Source organism: Scleropages formosus, chromosome 1 (genome assembly GCF_900964775.1).
Source record: "Scleropages formosus chromosome 1, fSclFor1.1, whole genome shotgun sequence".
Lineage (NCBI taxonomy): Eukaryota > Metazoa > Chordata > Actinopteri > Osteoglossiformes > Osteoglossidae > Scleropages > Scleropages formosus.
In genome coordinates this window covers 19,394,813-19,417,155 of record NC_041806.1, presented here as the reverse complement: position 1 = coordinate 19,417,155, position 22,343 = coordinate 19,394,813, and the positions used below count along the sequence as shown (strand labels likewise).

Below are 22,343 nucleotides of genomic sequence, written 5' to 3'. Positions count from 1 at the left end.
GAAGGATCGCAGTTAAACACAAGATGACATCGCACCGGCACTCGGCCGCCTCCATCCTGCACAGAACACGGATGTACCTCTCTGACGCCGTCTCCATGTCCGAATGGTCCTTCTGCCCTTTCCTCTCATTCTCCTCCTTGCCGCAGGAACCAGGGTGAAAGGGAAAACATCACACTTTTATTAAAAGGTGCTCACTCTTCCACAGTCTAACAGCTTTCAGAGTGATGCCATGAAGAGCGGGAAGAACAACACTGCTAAAAGCAAGTAGAGAAACGTAAACTGTTCCCACTGGAGATGCATACTGAGTAAAAATGCCACGTGCTACAGATGGGAGAAGGCGTGACGACTACGTGAGGACTACATGAGGACCAGTGAATGCCGAACGCCACAGAGAGGCACGTTCTCACTTCTACACAAGGCCACTTTTAACTGAGCTGTCACAGTCGACTCTGAGCCAGGCTGAAGATCCCCCGCGGCTGCTGATCCGTGCTTCTCGGTGCACACACGCCTGCCTCCTCCCAGCCATTCTGTACACGTGCATGTATGTGCATTTCATCTGCACCTTTACACACACGACAGACCCCGAGATGGTGTTGAGCGCATGCCCCCTCACTTACCCGCAGGGACTCCTGGAAGGACGAGGCCTGGTACTGCGCATACTTGGCAATGGTGGTGTGCGAGCGGCTGCTCTCACACCGCCACGTCTTCCGCGTCCCCGTGGCGTCCCAGTTCTCATCAGTGGGCTGCAGGAGCTGCGTGCGTACCTCCACCTGGTGGTCCGGGTTCGCCTCCACCAGAGTCTTAGTGGAGAACAGGCCCAGGTCTGCAAAGGGGCAGGGAACAGCAGAGAAGAGGGCACTGAACGCACACTCACTCAGCTTTATTAATACACAGCAGGCTCACCGCACTCATCCAGCAAACACACTCAAAGCATCGCTGATGGCGTACCGCAAACGCACAGCGACGGCAAAGAAGACATCACCAGTCATTTACGTGAGCCAAGCTCCTCTCCATTGATATGCCACACCAATAACACAAAGTTTTGGCTTTCTCAATATACAGAATCCATTGAAGGAACATCAAAAAAGTAATCCCTTAGCTGTGCGGTAAAACATGGTAATGCAGCAGATCAGTGCTCAACACAGCAGAAGACCAGAGTGGAAAGAGAGGAGACCTGCCAGGAGCACACATGCAGTGTGTCTCTCTGCTTGCAGGTGGCGCCGTTGTCATTCACACCATCCAACAACTTGCCAGACGCAGGGGGTTCAGAGGAGGTGTTGTGGCTTCCAGCTTCGGCACAACACCCCCATCATGCTGCATATGGAAACCTGTGCTAATGCTGTAGACCACAGCCCCGCCACCACAGTCTCCTCACCCAGTTTGAGCGCCCCCGCCAGGCCGCGGATCACTGCCACTGGGTTTGACGGGTTCGTGCAGAACTGGTGCAAAGGCGGAAAGAATGCGTCCCTCTTATTCTCCAGCTGCAAATGTTTCAGAGGCAAAAGTGAGAGGGACACACACACACAGTTTTGCAGATAATCACTCAACGGTGCAGCGATTCAATATGCAAAAACGATACTCGGCGGCCGAAGACGGGTGCAAGGGCGTGAAATGCAAACCCTCTCCACTTCGGCACCAAGGCAAGCGTGTGCTGTAAATCCCGAACTGCGGAAGCCACACGCACACGTTATACTCACATAAATACTGGGGGTGGGAGGGTTCAGTTTGTCCTTTGGCAGAGGGGGGGAGGGTGGCGGCGGCGGTCGAGGAGGGGGGCACTTGTCCAACAAGATGCTACTGGTTGACAGACCGTTCTTGCCCAGGTTTCTGAAATGGGAAGAAAAGAGGAAATAATGCTGTGCCATAAAAATGCAACAAATATTGGGGCAGAAACAAATACAAAAATAATGGGCAACTGGAGAAAAGACTCTGATAAGGACCACATTATTCAAAAACACAATGCTTGTCACACGACGTAGTTACGTACAAATTGGGGTACGCAGCTTCCTGTGAGCACGCTGTCAGAAAGCAAACCCAAGAAGGAAGGCAACTGTTACCACTCGAGTGTTCACCCAGATTATTCAACTTGCTACTATTATCGGTAATCTTTACACATGGCCGGACGCTTAAAATCCCTCCTCCACGTTTAAAAAAGATAAATCTTTTAAAATATTAATAACTTTGTTTATTTGGGGCTTTTAATAGCGCCAGATCTGTGGCTGGGCTGCAGCTCATGAGCCGGGTCAACGATCACACACACACGGCCTCCAAGGACTCATGTGATTTGCGTTCTGGCAGCTGGTGAGGCCTTCACGGCAGATTTATTGGGGGTGGGAGTGGGATTTGTGTTTATTATAGTGACGCCATAGCCAGCCGGTGCTGAAAGCATTCCGCTTTGGCAGAAAGCAGCTCAAGAACTCAGACTCACGCCTTACCAAAGTCCACACGGCTTGCCTGTCTTTTTGCCGGACCTTATCAGCCCAGGGTTTGACCACACTAAATATAACAATTAACAATGGCTTTATGAACTGGTTTGTACCGCTACGAACAGCCCCACCAAAATGATATGTCCAGTGTTGGAAATGGCTGCGGACCCAAACCCTGCTCGTGTGGGGTTGCTTGGACGTACGAAACACACTGACGGCACGAGGTTCAGCAAGGGCAACCCAAAAACACAGCACCTAGCCAACAGAGACCCTCAGCGACTGCTGGGTCACTGAAGCTGAATACACGGAGCCAGCGAATATCCTCCACGCAGGCTGGGAGATGAGGAGACATGTGCCCGATGTAGACAAAAGGTTCTTACACAAGTGTATAATGGACAAACTACCTGCAAATGGACTCAATAAAAACTTAACACATTCCAAATTTCCTCAAAATTAACCGCCTAGAACATTAACACACGACGTTTGCGCCAAGTTCCTCGCTGACATTTTGACTTAATGTAATTTCAGACAAGTCAGGCCTGTGAGTCAGAAGAGATATTAATTAAAAGACGAGCCAGCAATGCAGCAGTGAGTGACACGGGATCAGATTGGCAGTGGACACCACATTGATCAAACGCGTTGCACAACAGCCCAAGGACCGCCACACCCTCAGAGTGTCAAGCCAGACATTCCGGCCCGCTGATCGCTTCTTATTTTGCAATATCGCTGCAACAAATTCCTCTTGAGCACATGAATATGTATATCCACATGCACACTTGCACAACTCTACATCTCTTGGCACCACTGTACTTCTCTGATCTTCGATCAGTTTATTCTTTACCTCTTCATTCCTCACACTCCAGTCTCCTACATGTCCCTCAAGCTCACATATACCCCCATAACTGTGGGATGCCCTCCCCAAAAATATCATGGCATCTCCCGCTCTCAGCACCATTAAATCCAGGATTAAGACCCACATGTTCAGAATTACTTTCAAGTGACACACCTGTGCATTCCCTTTCTTTCCCCTTTCTCTCATCATTTGCTTTACTATTATCAATTATAATCCCTTTGTATTAGGTTTGCCATTTAATTTTGTTAAAATTTTTTGCTCTTACTCTAAGTTTGTTCTCACTGTTTTATGACTGTACCTTATTTACATTCTTACTACAAAGCACTCTAATAAGCTGCTTTAAGGTGCTATATAATGAAGTTTGTTATATAATCGCTACTTTTCCATGTTTGTGGAAATCTCAGTAACTGCAAAGAGCATTTTAAGACAAAGGCAAGTGTGGGACTGAATTTTCTTGGCTTACTTTCCATCAGTACAGGTCTAAACCTCAGAGCTGAGTGCTTATGGTGACACTGTAACCTTTACCACACAGCAAGCAGATTTCAGGGTAATAATATGCATCATTCACATATGTCAGCTAAGGAATATTTGGTGATGTAACTGCCCACTGGAGGAGTGTGACGCCAGACTCTGGGAAACCAATGCAAACGATCTATACGTTTATGCTGGCGAGCTTTAATTTTTGACTGAAAAAAAGATTATCACTTCGCAAGTTTAAACTTAACGTTACGGCATTTCAGGCTTTATATTTATATATGAAATGTACAAAACATTTTGCACACTTCCATGAATACTATTATTTGTAACAGTGTAAAAACTGCAGTCACTTGTAGTTACAACCAAGGTGAAGTTTGACTTGGGTGGAAGATATTTAAAAAAAAAAAAAAAAAAGTTATTAGATGAGTATTTTCTCATCACAGATCACATACAATATGACATACGAGGGGGCACCCTTTTTAAACAGATGCAACCAGTAATTCTGAGCAAACAGTAGTGCAAAGTGATTTAAACTGAATGGTAGACTGCAAAATACACCATGTGGCTGAATAACTTCGTAGCTGGAGTGACAGCTTCCAACACAGCTTCACAGACAATTAATTCAACAAGCAGTGAAACGGTGTCCAGGCCATTGCTATAAAGGCTGTAAAAATGCCGCACAACAAAACACGTCACCTAATTAATTATATTACCTCTATGGATGATCAAGACTGGTGCACTACATCTAACTCAGGTCCAACTAAAATCTTTATTAAAATAAATGAAGCGCATAAGAATTTCAATCTTTACCCGACACTTTGATAAGCCACGTGAACAAGTTTTAACTTTTTACCCGAGCATTTGCTAAGCTTACTTCCGTTGAAAACTAATTTCAGGCTTCCCTCGCATAATGAAGGCTCATGTTACAAATATCCAGGATTACAAGCAAACAATTTGCACCCCAAAGTTAGCACAACATGCTATCAACTCACACTTACTAGAAATGCTTTATGAGAACACACATTTTGATTCGCATGAGCTTTGCTGATGTCAAGCAACCAAAAAGGTCAGCAGCTTCCCCAACAGACATGGCATCTCCAGCACATCCTGGTTGTGTCACAGGCAATTCCTCTGAAATTCCGGAACTCTTTCATCAGTTCAAAACCATCATCGAAGAACATTAAAGGCATGAAACACTCATTTGCTTCAGGTCACACATTCCGTGAGTAATTACGTTCCTAAAGTAATGAGAATTTTTTAAAACCATCCAGGAGAGTAACGCAGGTAATCTGGTAATGCGGCTGTGGAAAGGATGCACGTACACTTGAGACCCCCGCCACACTCGATGCACCCACCCAGGGACTTACCTGCATGCCCTGAGCACATCCGCGGAACTGGGGTGGATGGACACGGAGGACGAGGGTGCAAGTGGAGCGACGGGTTTTGGGCCGAGCGCAGCCAGGTCCGTTTGCAGGGGGCTCTGAGAGTCCTCCAGGCCTCTGCCGTTCACTGTAGGCCCTGGAACCGCAGGGGGGCTCTTTAGGCTGCCCACGCTGTTGGGGGCCGTCTGCTCCACAGATTTCGGGGAGGGGCTCGCTGCGGACATGGCCGAGCATGGCGAGGAGCCCACAGAGTTCTCCTGGGCCTTGGGGCCGTGGACGGCTGGGTGGACATTGTTGACCTTCTCGCCGGCACCACCTTTCCCGGCCAGCAAGGCGGAGAGCTGAGGATTGTCTGAACTAAGTACAACTGGTGTCCTGGGTTCCAAGTGACTGGGGCTGGGAACAGTGTCCCCTGCTGCCTGATGGACGTGGTTGGGGGGTCCTTCCACAGTGGCAGTGCTGTTAGAGGTTCCCCCAGAATGCCTGTGGCAGTCAGGCCCTGGCGCTGCACTGTCCCCTGAGGGCCTGCTCTCTTTGGTTAAGGTAATGCCTTGCTTTCCACCTGAGGTAGTAGTGTGAGGGGGGGAGGAGAGGTGATTGAGAGCGGCCCCCTGTGGCGATGAACTGCTAGGCATGGTGGGATGTCCAACCTGATTGTGGGCGCCAGCGCCAGCTGCCTGGGAATGTTTGGAAGCCCCAGTGGAAGAGAAAGGCTGTTCGCCATTGGGACCTGCCGCATGTGAACCTGGACCTTTCTGAAGCCCCTGGGAAGAGAGAAATCGGCAGCTCAACAAACACACATACACCAAAGCTCCTAAAGTTACCAGAGCAGGATGCATTTCACTCATGTGTGTTACAGCCATGTACCCAGAAGTGACGCCATTTTATTTCATAAAAAGGTATCCGTTTATACAGGGGCACCAGGTGACAGATTAGATTTACTGCATTTGGACTTGGAGGACTCAGGCTTCAATCAAACCTTCTGCTGTAGTACTCTTGATCAAGTGTACAGAAAATATTACCACACTGTATAAATGGGGAAATCTAACTTTTGAGGAAAGTGTCAGCTAAATGAATAAATAACTTACTATCTAAATAGCTACATAAACACAATTTGTACGGGGCTGTACCTGAGTGGCGTTTACATGTTGGTCCATCCACGGCTCGTTCGCGCTGCTGGTCGGGGTTGTGCAGTTGTGAGGTAGTGCGTTTGGTTCCAGGTAAGGCACGTTTCCGTTGCTCGCCGCTGCCACCACGTGATTAGTGCCCGCAGCGCCACAGGGGGCGGAGCTCGCCGGAGAAGGCCCGTTGGACAGAGGCTGGCCCGGACAGGTGGGCCGGGGAGCGCTAGAGGTCCGGAACAGGGTGGTGTGGGGGGGTGGGGCGGAGAGTGGGTCAGCAGGCAGTGAGGGGTTGACCGTGGGGCCGTTGGGAATGACGGGTGGCACCGGTGCAGGAGCCCCATGTCTCATCTGCACCAGAAAGGGAAAGTGTTACACCCTTCCACAGCAACTCCCTACCAACTAACCACGCTCCCTCCTTCAGGGGTCCGTTAAGGTAACAGGTGGTTTTTTTTTTTCTTTTTTTTTTTTAAAAAAGAAAAAAAAAGCCACCCAGCTTCTTACCTGCTGCTGGTGCTGCTGCATAAGGGCAAATTGGCCTTCCAGCTGCTCCAACATCTGCAGCTGAATGGGCTTCAGGTTTGCCCTGTTGGTCCGCAGGTGATCCAGGAGCTACAGTGACGTGGGATGAGAACAGACAGAACTAAGAATGCTTATTATTACTGTTTTTATTATTATTATGATCATATCTCATAACATCCAGACTAATGTTTGAGGTCCTTTCATACAACTGACTGGCAATTCCAATGTATCATATACATAATTTAAAAAAATAAAAAAATAAAAAAAAAAAAATCATTTTGACTTGATAGTAATCTTGTTATACAAAAAAAATTAACAACACTGCATAATATGACAAAATAAGACACTAACATCAGTTGGTGCATTAACAATTCACATTTCTATTAAAATATTCTTTGCTATGCATTAAGAGCTGTGTAAATCACTTTAAATGTTAAAATAAAGTAATTGTGTCCAGTTTTCTCAGTTTTTTCTCCAAACTTTTTAAAATATTTCTTAAAAAAATTTTTCAGAATAAGATTGTGATGCACTGGACTGATTGATCATTTCAACATCCAGCTACTGGTGATTACTATAATAATAATAATAATAATAATGACCATTAATAAGTATGTCTTGCCAAATCTCAACAAATGTTCATTTATGTGTTCACCATTAAACCCAGCAACACAGCTCATGAGTCCAGTGTATCGCAGCCAGGCCACCCACCTGTAGCTTCTGTGGACTCAGGTACCAGTTGGGCACCTGCTGCTGTACTGGACTGTTTGCCCAGGAGTCCGGAGTATTCTGTTTGTATGGGGAAGGGGGGGACAGTATTAAAGAAATAGTTATACATAAATTCTTGGCATACCAACAATGAGTCTTTATTGCAAATACCTTTGTTATTTCTACATTTTTTCCCCTCTCCAAACAGCACACACAGAGTGTCTAGAACTGCACACTCAAATATGTGCCTGTTTTTGGAAAGTCCAATTGCTTCGCATGGCATTGTTGCTTAGCTTTTATGGCAGCAGGTTAAAATGCGAACATAGGCAATCCACCGCGACATACCTTCACTGGGCTTGACGTCCTTTTCCGCTTGGTTGGGCTGGAGCGGCCATCCGGCTGGGACGGTGGCCGCACCGGCGGCTGGCCCAGGCTCCCCTCACCGCTCTGGTGTGGTTTGCAGGCCTGCCGGGAGAACAGAGGAGGGGCAAGCGAGAGGAGGTGATGCTTGGGAAGTGCTGTAGCAACGCTGATATAGCCAGCAACCTCGGAGCCTCAAAAATGGTTGGCGATGTCTCCTGCGTACCAGTCAGCCAAGCCACAAATACTGTTTATGTTCGTTCCATGTTGAATATAATGAAACATACAATCATAGGCGAGAAACAAAACTGTCTACTAATTAAAGGGGTAATTATACTCAGCTGTTTCAATAAAGTCAGGCCTGATTTGTGTCAACCCTGTCCAAAATAAGTTACAAATACTTAAAACTTTACCAGAAAAATCTAATTGGCAAAACCAATCAGGCCTCGCTCAAAAAAGAAATTTCTGAAAACCCTCAGAGGAAACTTGCTGAATCCTATCAGTATGGATGGGATCACAGAGCCATTACTAAGGCACTGAACCTCAACTGAACCATGGTCAGACTATCAAAAGAAGAAAGTTTGGAACAGTGGAGAATCTAACTGAATGACCATCCTGCCAAAATCTCTTCAGAAGGAGGGCTTAAAATCATAAGTGAGCTCAAATATACGTTCATAGATTTGCAGGCCTCTCTTGCCTCAGCTCAAGTCAGTGGTTATGACACTGGAGAGTGGCAAGGCCAAACCACTCTACACTAAGAAGAACATGAAAGCATGTCTACAATTTGCCAAAAAGCCATCAAGACCTCTAGAAGAATGTTCTGTTGACCGATGAATCAAAAGTAGAGCCTTCTAAATAGCATGGTCCCTATTAGGTCTGGCATAAACCAAATACAGTGTTTTAGGGTAAGAACCTCCTACCAACAGTCAAGCCTGGTGGTGGCAGTGTGATGGCTTGGGGATGTTTTGGTGCCACAGGAAATGGGCACCAAGCTATCAATGAAGAGACCATAAATTCTTCTTTTCATCAAAAAAACTCTACAGGAGAATGTCAGGCCATCAATCCCAGAGTTGAAGAAGCACAGTTGGTTCATGTAGTAAGAAAATAAATGACCTGAATTTGACTGAGATTGAGTGGCAAGACCTGAAAATAGCTGTTCTTGCTGGAAAACCTGCAAATATTACTGAGCAAGAGGAGTTCAGTGACGTGAGACCCTGGTCAGCAGCTACGGAAGTGTTAAGTTGCAGGTATTACAGCTAAAGGTGGTGTAACCTGTAATTGACTGAGGAGGGCCAGTTACTTTTCTGTATTTATTACTGTACATTATCTTTAACACTAAAAAGAACAAAAATAACTATACTGGGGTGACACTTCTGTCTTAGGCTCCATATTCATATACTACTAGAAATGACAGAACTGAAATTTAGTAATTAATGCTAACACTTTGGGGGGGGGGGGGGGGTGCAGTGGCGCAGTGGGTTGGACCGCGGTCCTGCTTTCCGGTGGGTCTGGGGTTCGAGTCCCGCTTGGGGTGCCTTGCGACGGACTGGCGTCCCGTCCTGGGTGTGTCCCCTCCCCCTCTGGCCTTACGCCCTGTGTTACCGGGTAGGCTCCAGTTCCCCGCGACCCCGTATGGGACAAGCGGCTCTGAAAATGTGTATGTGAGTGCTAACACTTTTTCACACCACTGTACAGTGTGTGACACTGTTCACAGTAAAATCAGTTTTTTAGTTTAAGGAAATATAAAGTCAGTACCAAACTGCTTTCTATTCAGGTTCTCAGACACATCACTTATTCTTCCATCTATAGGGTTTTAACTATCCAAGAAGGACAACTGACAGCTTTTTCTTCAAAAGCTCAGGTCACTAAATATCTCACTCTGAGAAAGAATCATCATATGTTCCTCTTCTCCTGCTGAAGGTCAAGCAAATAAAGTTAAACCAACTACAGATGCGGAAGAGTAGGGTTCTAAAGCCTTGAGGGTGGTAAACCTGTAGTGATACTGGGGAAGCTGTCTTCACGAGACAGTCCTTCACACCCACATTCAGCAAAGTGTAAAACAAACACTGTACTGTTTCACATCACACCATGCCTTTGCTTCAACTTTCTTACATACTAAAACTACAAATAGAGCAAAGTATTTGGAACACTGAAAAACAATACTACTTATGCAACGTATCAAAAAACAATCAGTTTTTAATGGTTGGAAATACCAGCAATGCAGAAAAATGGAGCGACAAATAAACCAAAGCATGACAGGTTAAATGTAACACAATTTATGTAGCAAGAAAAGCCATGAAATTATGACCACGAGGAACCAGCCTGACATTTTTGGGTTTTTACAAAGTACATGGGATGCTGCGCAGTCAATGGAACAAAGTGATACCAATGCTGATACAAAGTGCACAGAGAGATCATTACACTGCACAGTAAGACCATTACACACTGAGTGACACTACATACCTGTGGGATAAAGCAGCACAAAAACAAGCACAGATCTGCAGTTTGAAGCAGCATTTCTACAGAAAACTATGCTTTTCCTTGTGTGGGCAGCTATTTCCTTTGTCTAGATCAGGTTGAGTAATTAAATTGATTAATACTTCCAATAAGAGTAACAGACCGGTGACACATTCACTAACCATTACCTCCAGTGATCTTTCAGTGTTTGTTTCTTTGTGTGCGTGTGTTTTTTCTCTTTAAACGAATCCTCATTTTTTCTCCAAATTCTGTTCAGCTTCCGTGTGAAGAGCCACTGGAGAAGAAGTGTTTAGGCACTTTGTGTTGGTGTTTGCGGACAGGAGCATCACTGGCAGGAGTGGTTAGTGAGGGTGGCTTGGTGCTGCCTCTCTGCGGGGACAGACTCACTCTCATCTCACCTGCTGGGCCGGGTTCGGGGCGCCCTGCCTGGAGGTAAGCTCTGCGGGGATTGGTAGGCTCCACGCCTCCTCAATACTAGGAAGCATTTTACTTTTATTCGGTAGACTACTTTGTGGATGGTTACACAACTGAGCCTAGGAAAAATTGCGTAAAAAAACATTCAATACTGCTCTAAATACGAAAGCTGGTGTACTACCAAGTGTGCCATTCTCAAAGGATACATCTACACACTGCGCTTCATTCTACGTTAAGAGATTGCTGTAAAATACATAGGCTGTTTAGGAAAATTAACAAAATGATGAAAATTAAAGGATCGAGAATGGAAGAAATGTTTCAACGTCATGGAATTATGATTTTTTTTTTTAGAAATCATTTTACCACTGATTATGTTCACACACACACACACACACACACACACACACACACACACACATATATATTAGTATCCATATTCATATTTCAAATCCTAAAATTAACATATATAAATGAACAAAAATGCAGAGGTATATTTGGAGTAAATGTGGGTGAATACATAGAGAAACACTGGTCACAGCACCTGAGACAACTCTGACCCAGGTGTTGTATCTCCTCTGGAGACAAACATAGACCAGGACAGCACACCTTAACTCTGACCAGGGACAGAACAAAGTATGTCCTGCAGGGAAAGAAATGGCATCTAACCTGCAAGTACTTGATGCGAGCGGTGAGAGCAGCGGCGTTGCTGCACGACTTGCTGCGTGTAGCATTGATGTAGCATTTGATGGCGTCTTGGGGTTGGTTGCAGGACTCGTACAACGTGCCCAGGTCAGTCCATGCGGCCGCGTGGCTGTGGTCCAGCTGCACGGCGCAAATATAGGCCTGCAGGGCATCCATGGGTTGGTTCTGTTGCTGGTAGAGCACACTGCGAGAGGGAAGCAAAGCGAAAGTGACACGGAGGGAGGTCACGGAAGGCAGAGAGCCCAAATGAGTACAAAAACAGTGATCTTCACTTTTACTGCCAGCTACTGGTGAGATGATGAGGAAGAAAGGAACACGTTCCGCAGCAGAGATGAGGGTGTGGTGCTCTGCCCTGGGGATACAGCGAAGAGGGTGGCGCTCACCCTATTGAACACCACGTGTCTGCACTGGCCTCCGACTTGTCAATGGACTGCCTGTAGGAAATGAAAGCATCCTGTACCTTCCCAATACTGGAGTAGCACCTGGAGCAGAAAGGAGATGCAGAATTAACACCTTCACCTCCTAACCCAGTGGGTACACTGCAGAAATTGGCACCTACAAGCATTGCATGCTTCATGTGAGAAAAGGCCAAACTTAAACAACAGTTAAACAACAAACATATTTAATATTAAAGATACAAGCTCTGAACCCGGAAGATGTTGCTTCTTGAATCCTGAATCGCACCGGCGAGCCGCCGTATCGTACACTCTGCTAAGCAGTAGACTAACAGAACTGTCGGTGGCCTTGGGATGCCTTTTAGGACGTATCCTTTGCTTATTTCCCTCTATGTCAAGAAACAATAGCAAGATGAGACCTGACACGGAAGGCAAATCATTCAGTTATTGTTTCACAGCAGGACTGCTACCCCTATGAGCTACACTACATAGTGTCCAGATGATACCGTCTTCTCCCACCTTACAAAGATAATGTGCTCCTCATAAACCCTTTCATTAGGTGAATTTTCATAACTCATACACTCACAGCTCAACTTGTAGCTATGCATTAAATCATATAAGAACGATTTTTTAAAAGCAGGACATTTAGATGGGAGGAACTTGTTTTGCAAATTTAAAAACACTTCTTACAATAGCCTGATACTCCAATCAGGACACTACAAACTCAAATAGCAGCAGAAGAAAAGACACATGAGCCACGCAGTCCTGGAGACGCGTTCTGCTGATATGATCTTGCCGATACCACCCACTTCATGTAACTTACCGGTTGTTACTCATTTTTACTGCAAATTGTTGATTGCCATCGCTCACATGTCATACATGGTATGGTTTTTACACACAGTTAGTAATATGTGAAATTCTGCTAAGCTGTTTTGTGGACCTTTAACAGGAAAGCACTTGCTCATCGCTGGCACCGTCCACCAGGGAACAGCAATGCCCCCGAGGGCGCCTTCCTGAGCCGCTCCGCCCTTCCCTTCCTCCACGAAGTTGTCAGTCTGTCGCTGTACGGAGACCACGAAGCAGAAGCACCAGGCAACTTGGGCAACCAGAAAGGACGTCTTTGTATAACACTTGTGGTCAAAATGGCAATGGGATGGGAAAGAGGTGCCATTCGGAGGGGGTTCTTGTGCACACTTTCAGCATAACAAAAAAAGTGGGTTTTTTGTGCTCAGCTAGGTCTAGGAACTCATTTTCTGTATGTGGACAACATTCATTTCACTGGTCATGCAGTATATAAATGGAGTTTATGACCTTTTTTTAAATATATTTTTACATTTTTACAGCTTGGTTGCTTTCAAAATAACAACCATGTCTATGATGAGGTCGATATATTTCATTCAAGGCCACAAAAAAGTGAAAGTTAAGTCATCTTTGGGATAACTGTTAAATAGGTTTGAACTAACTTCCATTAAAATACTTTCCTATAAAATTCTCATAAGCACTAGTGTAATTTGTTGCACAAATAAACAATTCATGTCGCATGTTCCAGCAAGTTATAAATGCAGAACAGCCTTGGCTATTTCGGTAGAACAAAAAAAAGTGTCAGATAAATGAATAAATGTAACGTAAATGTAATATATAAAAACCATTTGGAGGAAAAAACCCAAAATCTATGGCTATGGTTTTCCTTTAGCCTTTCCAACCCAAAAAACACACACACACACACACACACACACACACACACACACACACACACACACACATTTTCAGAACCACTAGTCCCATACGGGGTCGCAGGGAACTGGAGCCTAACTCGGCAACACAGGGCGTAAGGCTGGAGGGGGAGGGGACACACCCAGGATGGGACGCCAGTCCGTCACAAGGCACCCCAAGCGGGACTCGAACCCCAGACCCACCGGAGAGCAGGACCCGGTCCAACCCACTGCGCCACCGCACCCCCTTTCAACCCAAAACAAAAACAATGAAATACCTCCTTTGCTCCAGTATGAAACACAAATACTAGAGAAGCAGTGGGGCATTTTCGCTCATTATAAAGCTGGGTCAGCAGATGCTGCAGTGCTTGGAGCTGCCATCAAAGGACACAGGTTGGAATCCCACCTTATGCTGTTGTACCCCTGATAAAGGCACTTGCCCTGGACTGATATAGTAAAAATTACCCTGCTGCATAACCGGGCAAATCATTCTAAGTAGCTTAACACTAAGTGGCTTCAGAGAAAAGTGTCAGATAAATAAAGTGAATTAAGCTCTGCCATGCGGTCCACTAACTACGTGCATCTGTTACCGTGTTACACCAGATGAGCTCAGTCTGCTTTACGAGACAAACTGCTCGGTTTATTCTGTGTCAATGGGCCATTTTTATGAAGCTGCTGCATGGCGTTGGACGACAAGACCTCAACTCCCTGTAGCGTAGGTGTTCCACGCACTACTCTCTAGCCAGAGGCACACTCGGGAAGCACACAGGACTCAGAGTGTCTGAAACCCCATCAACGAAAAAATGTGCACAAACATAGCTTTCCAAAAGATCTTTTTAAAACCTTGCTGAATTTAATTCGTTTACAAATTCCAATGCAGCCGCCGCTCCAACATGGACAAACATCATGACTGGTTGGACTCTGGACTCAATGCTGAACTCTTGACACTTGGCACTACATTGGTAGTGGTCAGTTTGCTTCCTCCCAAGACAACGTTGGAGGACAAACACGGTACGCTTACCTGCCGAGGAAGTACCACGACTGCCCCGAGCTGGGATCTGCCTCCAGAGACTTCTGCAGACACTGGATGGCGTAGCTGTCATTGCTGGCTTTGTCTCCAAGCTGGTCTACAGTGTGATGCATCCAGCCTGCAGGGAAAACACACGTGTTAATGCCACTGCACTACCATTCAATGTGTGTGTGTGTAGCAGTCCCTCAGCAGGAGGGGGGCTCAACAGGTCCTCAGGGATCCAACTCTGCTCCCTGCTCCTCCCCGGGCCCCATGTGTCACGCTCGTCCACTTAACACCTGCAGGGGGCTCACCATGGCAACATGAAGTTTACATGAGGCACGGGCAGTACAAATTGGGTTTTTACAATGTCAACAGAAAGGTTTCTCCAAGAGGAGTATCTGTATGGAGGAAGGGCAATCATGTAAATACTAAACATGCAAAATACTAAGAAGGGATTACACTCAGTCCTCATGGGTCACTGTATGTACAGGGTCCTGTACAATGGCCTACAACGATAAACAGAAGGTGAATAAGTTGTAAATCAATGTGTGGCCCATTCCAGACAATGTGGCCCACAAGAACATCTGTAAATTAGTAGGAGATATCATATACTTGTCCATTACTATACATTCTCTTTGATCACATGACAAAAGAGTTTGTCCCTTCCCCAGCTTTAAATGGCTCGAGGTATACGCAGGGAAAAGAATTTCAAAATACACCAGTGTACAGAAAAAGGCACATAGCACAGCAGCACCATGTCCCTTATGTTAATCAGGTCTGGTCCAAAGGTGTGTAGCCACCAGCCACATTGGACCATAAGACCTTTATAAACAAACTGGACCCTCCTTGGGGTCTTCATGACCTTCAACCCTATACATGCACCTGAATACAATTAAGACATATAAAAAAAGATTGAGGAAAACAGCAGCAAGTCAGGCTTAAAAAAAACCCATCTACTTAAGCACATTTATGCTGAACATACATTTAATATTTAGCAGAAGTGTTACAAAAGGAGCAGCACCCACCTAACTGTTGTAGGGTGGTGGCCTTCACCTGTGAGGGAAGATCTTCAGTCTGCAGGATGTTCTCATATGCCTCTTTTGCAGCACGGTACTTCTTCTGCAGACAGAGGGGTCAAAGAGAAGCGAGTGTGTTATGGGCCACTTGTGAAGGTGTTCACCACTGAGCCACTGCACCTGGACACCTGTCGCACTGTCAGCGTCAACTGGTCAGATGGCAGTGAACAATGAAGCAGCCTAGCCATTGCTGACTTCTTGGGTTTGTGTGTGACCGTGTGTGTATCTTGCCAACACTTTGAAACGCAGCTTTTTCTTCCAGGTCATCTCGATCAGAATGGGTTCTCTCATCCGGCTTTTGAGTGCGAAGGACAAAAACCAGTACGCCACTCGAAAGAGCAGCCTATCTTTTCAGTATCGCCAGTGACTGCAATATGCAAAGAGAGCAACATGTGGACTGGCTGTGGAGCAAGAGCCCGCAGAAAGAGTCACTCCTTTCAAATTAAACGAAACAGGGTGACAGCTCCAGTCGTTCATCTGTAGCTATGATAAGGTGGGTTTTACCCAGAAGACGGGCGGTCTGTTCAAAAGCAAGACGGGGAGCAGCGAGCCGAAGCCGAGTGCAGTTGGAAGTATGAAAAACAAGGCAGAGCGGTGCTCTCAGCTCCGGCTGGAAAGTGAGTCCGGTGTTCACGTCAAAGGCAAATTGCTGCCTTTATCTTCGCTGGTGAAGCTCTGCCACTGGGAGGCGCTTCCAGCCAACGCGGAGAGTGGGACGGTACAAGGTGGGGTGGGACGGCACGTGGTGTGTCCAAACATTGGCTGACCAGATGCTTTGAAGAGTTGAGGCTGTACCAATGCAGGCAGACGTCATGAAACCGTAAATTGGTTTCTATTGTAGTCAGGTATCACCTGTGCCGTTTATAGTTCAAAGCAGCAGCAAAGCATGATGGGTACCGGCATGCAACGTAATACTTAGAATTCTAGGCTCGAAGGACTCAGTCAAATCCCACCACCTGCTATAGAACCAATGATGAAGACACTTTTCCTTTCTTTGATCCTATAAAAACTTGCAAGGTGTACAAATGGGTAAATCAGTGTAAATGGCTTAACGCTGTATGTGCCTAGTAAAGGTTCAACAGGGACAGCTGAGTGAATCCCCAGTGCACTCGACCCCTGGCTCACCGATCTCCACACATGCGATCAGACACCATTTACAGCCAATACACAGTAGCACACCAGTATGCCAGCATTCCACCTTTTCACAACGCAAGTTTAAAAGAAGCATGTAAAGTACCTTACCTGTATTTCATATAAATGAGCAATGTGAAACTGAACTGTAACAAAAAAAAAAGAGACAAAAGGCAACGATTTAAAAGGATAGCAAATGCTGCGACTGAGCAGATGTTTAAAAATGGAACAGCAATATTGGACAGTGTGAAACAAGTGCAAATATCCCACATCCAGAACAGGACTTTCACCCATTAAAGGGGTTTTAATTCAGAACGGTGAAGTTTCTGAGTACGCATCCAGACGAAGGAGCAGATCAGCCTTGCCCTTGACGTCCTCTGCGCATGTCAAGTCTGGCATTAGCACTGGAGCCTCAACCCGTATTGGGTTTCCCAGGTAACCAGAGCCTCGGGCCAATATGAAATGCAAGGAAAATGAAAGACAAAGTAGAGGAAAGACACTACTGCCCCTTCTCCTTCCCTGTAAGGGTCCAGTGGTGCATGTGGGCATTCCGCGTTTTAAGCCGCAGCTCAGTTCCCACAACTAGCTTACAATACGCTAGAGAAGAATTCAGGAAACCTTAATAATGGTACTTACTTTCAGCTTTGGACAAAGTGCAGGGGTTCGAGTCAATCAAAGCCAGCTGAAAATGCTGTAACCAGAGGGGAGAGGGAAGGTAGAGATGACATTTCATTCCTAAAATATAAGCATAATCACATGACATAGAAAAGGAAAGAAGAGAGCATTCCTGCATCAGGACCTAAAAATTAATTTTTTGCCATGGACTTCAGTGTCATGCAAATCTTAATAGAAGTATATGAAGAGAAAGTCACACGGGGCACAGTGAGCAACATCCTCACTGTTACCGCATTTCACATCGTCTGTGGTCACATCCACTTCAGCTGTACGCAGATCACTGCCACATCAGGTCACACTCAACACACAGGACACTCTCATACCCAGAGCGTACATATTTCTCTGGTACTGGAATAAAAGGTGAATGACGACAGCCAATCCACACAGTGGAACTGCAATGTTGACAGGAACAGATAAATGTACATTAAATGAATAAAATGTAATGTAAATGTATCCGATGCTTTTCTCCAAAGTGACTTACAATGTTAAGGTACCGGCAACTATTTACCCATTCATACAGCTGGGTAATTTTACTGGAGTAATTTAGGGAAAGTACCTTGCTAAAGGGTTCATTTCAGCTGGAGATGGGAATCAAACTTGCGATCTTGGGGTCCAAAGGCATGAATTACTCTCAGAATAAGATGACAACCCGTACTGCATGTAGGACAGAGGCTAAAAACTGCAGTTATATCCTTGAGCAAATTGCTTCTGCTAACCACATTCAACAGCATAAAGTTATAAAACAGGTTTCTTCTAACTGCCCAATTTAAAAGAACATGGGCTGACAAACACTTCAACAATAACCGTCAATAATACGGTTATAGTTCCTAATACGATTAATACAGTTCCTAATGTCCCGTTGCATCAAATAACCCCACCTATGAGGAGAGGGTGTAATTCCCACCACAACGGGGGGTGAAAAACATTATATGGGGGAGGAGAGAGCCACGCGGTCACCGTACCATCCAAAAAGAGCACGGAGACCATGGAGAGCTCCTAGCCCCTGAAACCAAACCATGCGGAGTGATGAGTCTCTCCACCTATCGCAAGGACAGATGCGCCGTCAGTCTTTGAGCACAGATTCTAGAACAGTTTAAGTAGAAGACATTGTGCAGGAAGGCAACATCTGTGAAAGCTTCATTTCCTGCTTCTCTGTGCTCCTGTCAACCCTCACGCTGACAACAGCTGCTCAGTGTCCCGGATTGCTGTGTGCAAAGGGAACGCCCACACCTTTAGTAAACAACAAGCACGGCTGCCTCTGTAAATCCCCATCTCCAAGCGATCTGCACTGGGGAGGGGATTCACCAGGGAGCTCCACGCCCCTCCCTGCTACTGGACCACCACGCAGAACCACCTTTCACACGCTGCCTTCTGGGGGGGGGGGGGGGGGGGGGGGGGGGGAAGGGCGGCGCCGAGTCAAGATCGGCCCTTGTGCTGTGCGACGATCAAACGGGAAATACCCATTCCGCACAAGTCACCGACTGTGCACCAAAGGGGACAAGAGCTCAAAATAAATACTGAAAAACTGTTTCCCGCGGTTTTGTAAGTCAAAGTGAATTTTAATCACCTCTGAGCGTTTCCAGAGTCCAGATGCCAAGCGATTACTCTAAGTAAAGGTGAGAAAGGCAATAAGGCACCAATATATAAAAGCAAAAGGATCCATAATTAAACTGAAATTCCTTCTCCCTTGCAAACTACCGTCGCCCAGCGTCCAGCACACAGAAAGCAGAGCGGCTTACGGGAAGCTGTTTTACGGACATCACGGCCACCGCTGCCGAAGCTCATTGAAACCAGAGGACACGGTGCCACCGGAGCAACTGCGCCGAAGCCGAAACAGAGAAGCACCCAGCCGGGGTACGTTACCGCACAAGGAGCGCCGAGCCACGAGGAGGACGTCCGCCACAGCCAACATCACGCTCTCCGCCGCCGCTCGCCTGCTGCAGCAGGGGCTGCCGGCTCCCGCCTCTTGAGCTCATTACTATTCAGGGGAGCATCGCGGTGCGAGACCGTACAATACCTCCAGGCAGACGGGCTGGAGACGGGGAGAGCGGTGCCGAACGCACTCGGCATAAAAATGAAAGCACGTGGGAGGCGGTGGCACGCAGACCGGGAAGAGGAACGTAGTAATAATAAAGAACGTAGGAGAATGTAAAAATGATTATAAATATAATAAAAGAAGCAGCAGCAGCACAAGTGCCATGAAAATGACAGCAGCACTTTAAAAGATGCAGTACTTCTGCAGGAGGTGCAGTGGAGCCTGTGACCCCGAGACAGAAACACCGCCCGTCTCTCAAGTGTGTGTCCCTGACATCACACAGGGTGTGCGCCGCTGGACAGCTGGAGTTTGGGGCGGGGGAGGCTCCTGTTGCATTCCACAGTGTGTGTGTGTGTGAAGAACGCCACGCTGCTCGGCACAACTTGCCCCGAGGGTATGTTTGAGCGAGGGCTTGGCTGGGCGCCAGGACTCATAGCGTTGCCTGTGGCCGTGGGGGTCTCGTGTGTTACCGTTTTAATGACACGCAATCATTAACCACACACACACACACACACACACACACAAAAAGATGCCACACTCACCTGGTCCAGACCAAACACATAGCCGGTAAAGCCCAGGGCCCCCTGCAGGGAGATTACTCAGAGACAGAGACAGGCTGAGGACAGAGGGCAGCCTCTGCAGGGGTCCCTCTCCACCCAGATGGCCACACCACACGCACACACTCCACACCAGGGGCATTGCCAAAACCACAGGCCTTATGGGAGTGGCACGGGTGCCCCAGCCAAGGGCCCGCTGCGGGGCCTGCCTCCAGAACTGTCCTCCTAGCAGGAGGGATCCCCCCACCCGGCGATCCGCACGGCAAGAAGCCTGTACCCAACCCAGTCTGTTAGCCTGGCTCATAGCAGCAGGACACAGAACCCCCAGACAAGTGTGTACCACGTGCGAAACTGCTCAGATGGGCACTCTGCTAGGGCAGAAATAACACGCATGAGGGATTGGCGGAACGAGAACCTGCCTCCTTCTGGTTTCACACTGGGCACCAGGCAGTGTAGTGGCGAGAGCTGCTGCCTTTGGACTCAAAGGACCTGGGTTCGCATTGCACCTCGTACTGTCGTACCCCTGAATAAGGTGCTTAGCCTGGATTGATACAGTAAAAATTGCTCTGCTGTATAAAAGGATGAACCAGTCTAAGTAGCTTAACAGTGCAAGTGGCTTTGAGCAAAAGTGTCTGCTAAATGAATGAATGGAAATGCAAAATAGGTGGGGTCACCGTGTTGATCTGTGCTGAGTATTGAACACTTCGCCCCTGATGACGAAATATAAAAAAGGAGGAACGTGCTGCTGTAAACAGACATCAATCCCTCTGCTGGAGGGGGGAGGGTGTCACCTCCTCTACGAAACGTCAGCTGCGCCGCAGACGTTACCTACTGCTACACCAGTGTGTTTCAGCATTACAATCACACATTTCATAGAATCGTCACTTTGGCTCAGCCTGTACCGAGGTGAACTTATCGGTGGGGAGGGTGAGGCTCACGCGTACCTTCAGGCTTGACTCGTAGTCTGTGTTGACTTTGAACATGATCCCCAGTCGCAGGTGGATCTCCTTGGCCCGACAGAAGCTGGGGTCGATGTAAAGCACCTCCTGGAAGGCTTTAATCGCCCTGCAAACAGGAAAGAGGAGTGAGCAGCACAGACAAAACGAGTGGCTTGAACAAACTGCATGGACACCACAGATTCGAGACCCGGTCGTATGATGCTTTTCACACCGTGCCTTGGATGACTTTAGTCCATTGGTAGGTCGTTGGGTTGCAGGTACATTACTGAAATGACACAACTTGACAGTTGTAGACAAAGGAATGCAGGCTCTTACAGACAAACATTCTATCAAATACAGTAATAAAGAGAATATGATCACAAGAAAAGTGACACACAAATGACCCTCAGACTGAGTGAAAGAGACAAGTGGGTTTATAAAGTGACATCGCAGTTCAGCCGCCGCAGCTCGTGGTTCTGCTCCTTCAACATACAGCCTGCATCTCATCCTCATTAAGTCCTCTGACCCAAAAACCACCTGCACTGCGTGTGCTCGACCCCAGTGTGCGTCTATCAGCGTCAGCAGGGGCCCTTCAGCTTCATTCCCATCTACTTTTCCACCTTCGGATCATGGGAATTCATAAGCCACACCCTTCGCAGAGGCATTGGCATCGCCATAGCAACGCTCCTGCGCCACGGCTGGGGCATTGCAGAATAACGGCGATACGCAGCTCGCGACGACAGGGCTCTGCCGCGCTTGGTGCCCTCCTCTATCGGGTGGCGCGGGGACCTCCCGCTTGGGCCAAGCCCAGCTACTCCACACTGGAGCATGGCACAGGGCAGCAGGTAAAAGCTGCCACACCAGACACACGACACACTATCTGCAGGGGGACATGTGAGCAGATTACCCACCCACTGTGGGACATCTTTGCGTTTACCACGCAGCTCTCGACAGCTTCACCTGCACGTAACTAATGAGACGACAAATTCCGACGCCCAACACAGGGCCTCCGCACAAGTACGATGAAAATTCTGCAACGAGCGTAACTTCTCAGCCTGCAGCTGTTCTCTTGCCACCGAGAACAGTAGCAATGACGGTAAATATCATAAAACAACAGTACAAATGAAATTTTCTCCATGATTTCAAAAACTGGAGAACGGATTCAAAGCAACAGTAACCAAGTTAACTCACACATACTTGGCACCATTGGATCGATTCCATAAAGGGGTTAAACGGTAGATTATGGATCGCGTACGTCGTACGCAGCAGGGCACACGGCACTTACGAAAATGACAAAGAGGGGCCCGCACAAAGCACTTTCACAAGAAATGTGCTAAAATTGTACTGAATCAGGGCTGAAAATGTCATCTTT

The 22,343-nt window shown here is 47.1% G+C and overlaps 1 protein-coding gene across 4 annotated transcripts in view; it reads right to left on the bottom strand.

The window, feature by feature from the left end:
* The window catches only part of kdm6a (lysine (K)-specific demethylase 6A), a 60,497-nt gene that overhangs the window by 3,631 nt on the left and 34,523 nt on the right, over positions 1-22,343 (bottom strand). For 3 of the 4 annotated variants that reach the window (XM_018749995.2, XM_018749997.2, XM_018749996.2), the window contains 17 exons: positions 20,978-21,098; positions 17,403-17,457; positions 16,878-16,912; positions 15,585-15,678; positions 14,569-14,695; positions 11,824-11,922; positions 11,405-11,624; positions 10,723-10,857; positions 7,832-7,951; positions 7,490-7,567; positions 6,764-6,871; positions 6,269-6,610; positions 5,124-5,902; positions 1,698-1,827; positions 1,376-1,481; positions 618-823; positions 78-136 (listed from right to left, as the gene is read on the bottom strand). In XM_018749995.2, coding sequence (XP_018605511.2) covers positions 78-136; positions 618-823; positions 1,376-1,481; positions 1,698-1,827; positions 5,124-5,902; positions 6,269-6,610; positions 6,764-6,871; positions 7,490-7,567; positions 7,832-7,951; positions 10,723-10,857; positions 11,405-11,624; positions 11,824-11,922; positions 14,569-14,695; positions 15,585-15,678; positions 16,878-16,912; positions 17,403-17,457; positions 20,978-21,098 — 2,814 coding nt within the window. The remainder of the gene's footprint in view (positions 1-77; positions 137-617; positions 824-1,375; positions 1,482-1,697; positions 1,828-5,123; positions 5,903-6,268; positions 6,611-6,763; positions 6,872-7,489; positions 7,568-7,831; positions 7,952-10,722; positions 10,858-11,404; positions 11,625-11,823; positions 11,923-14,568; positions 14,696-15,584; positions 15,679-16,877; positions 16,913-17,402; positions 17,458-20,977; positions 21,099-22,343) is intronic. The other variant, XM_018749994.2, reaches the window with a different exon arrangement.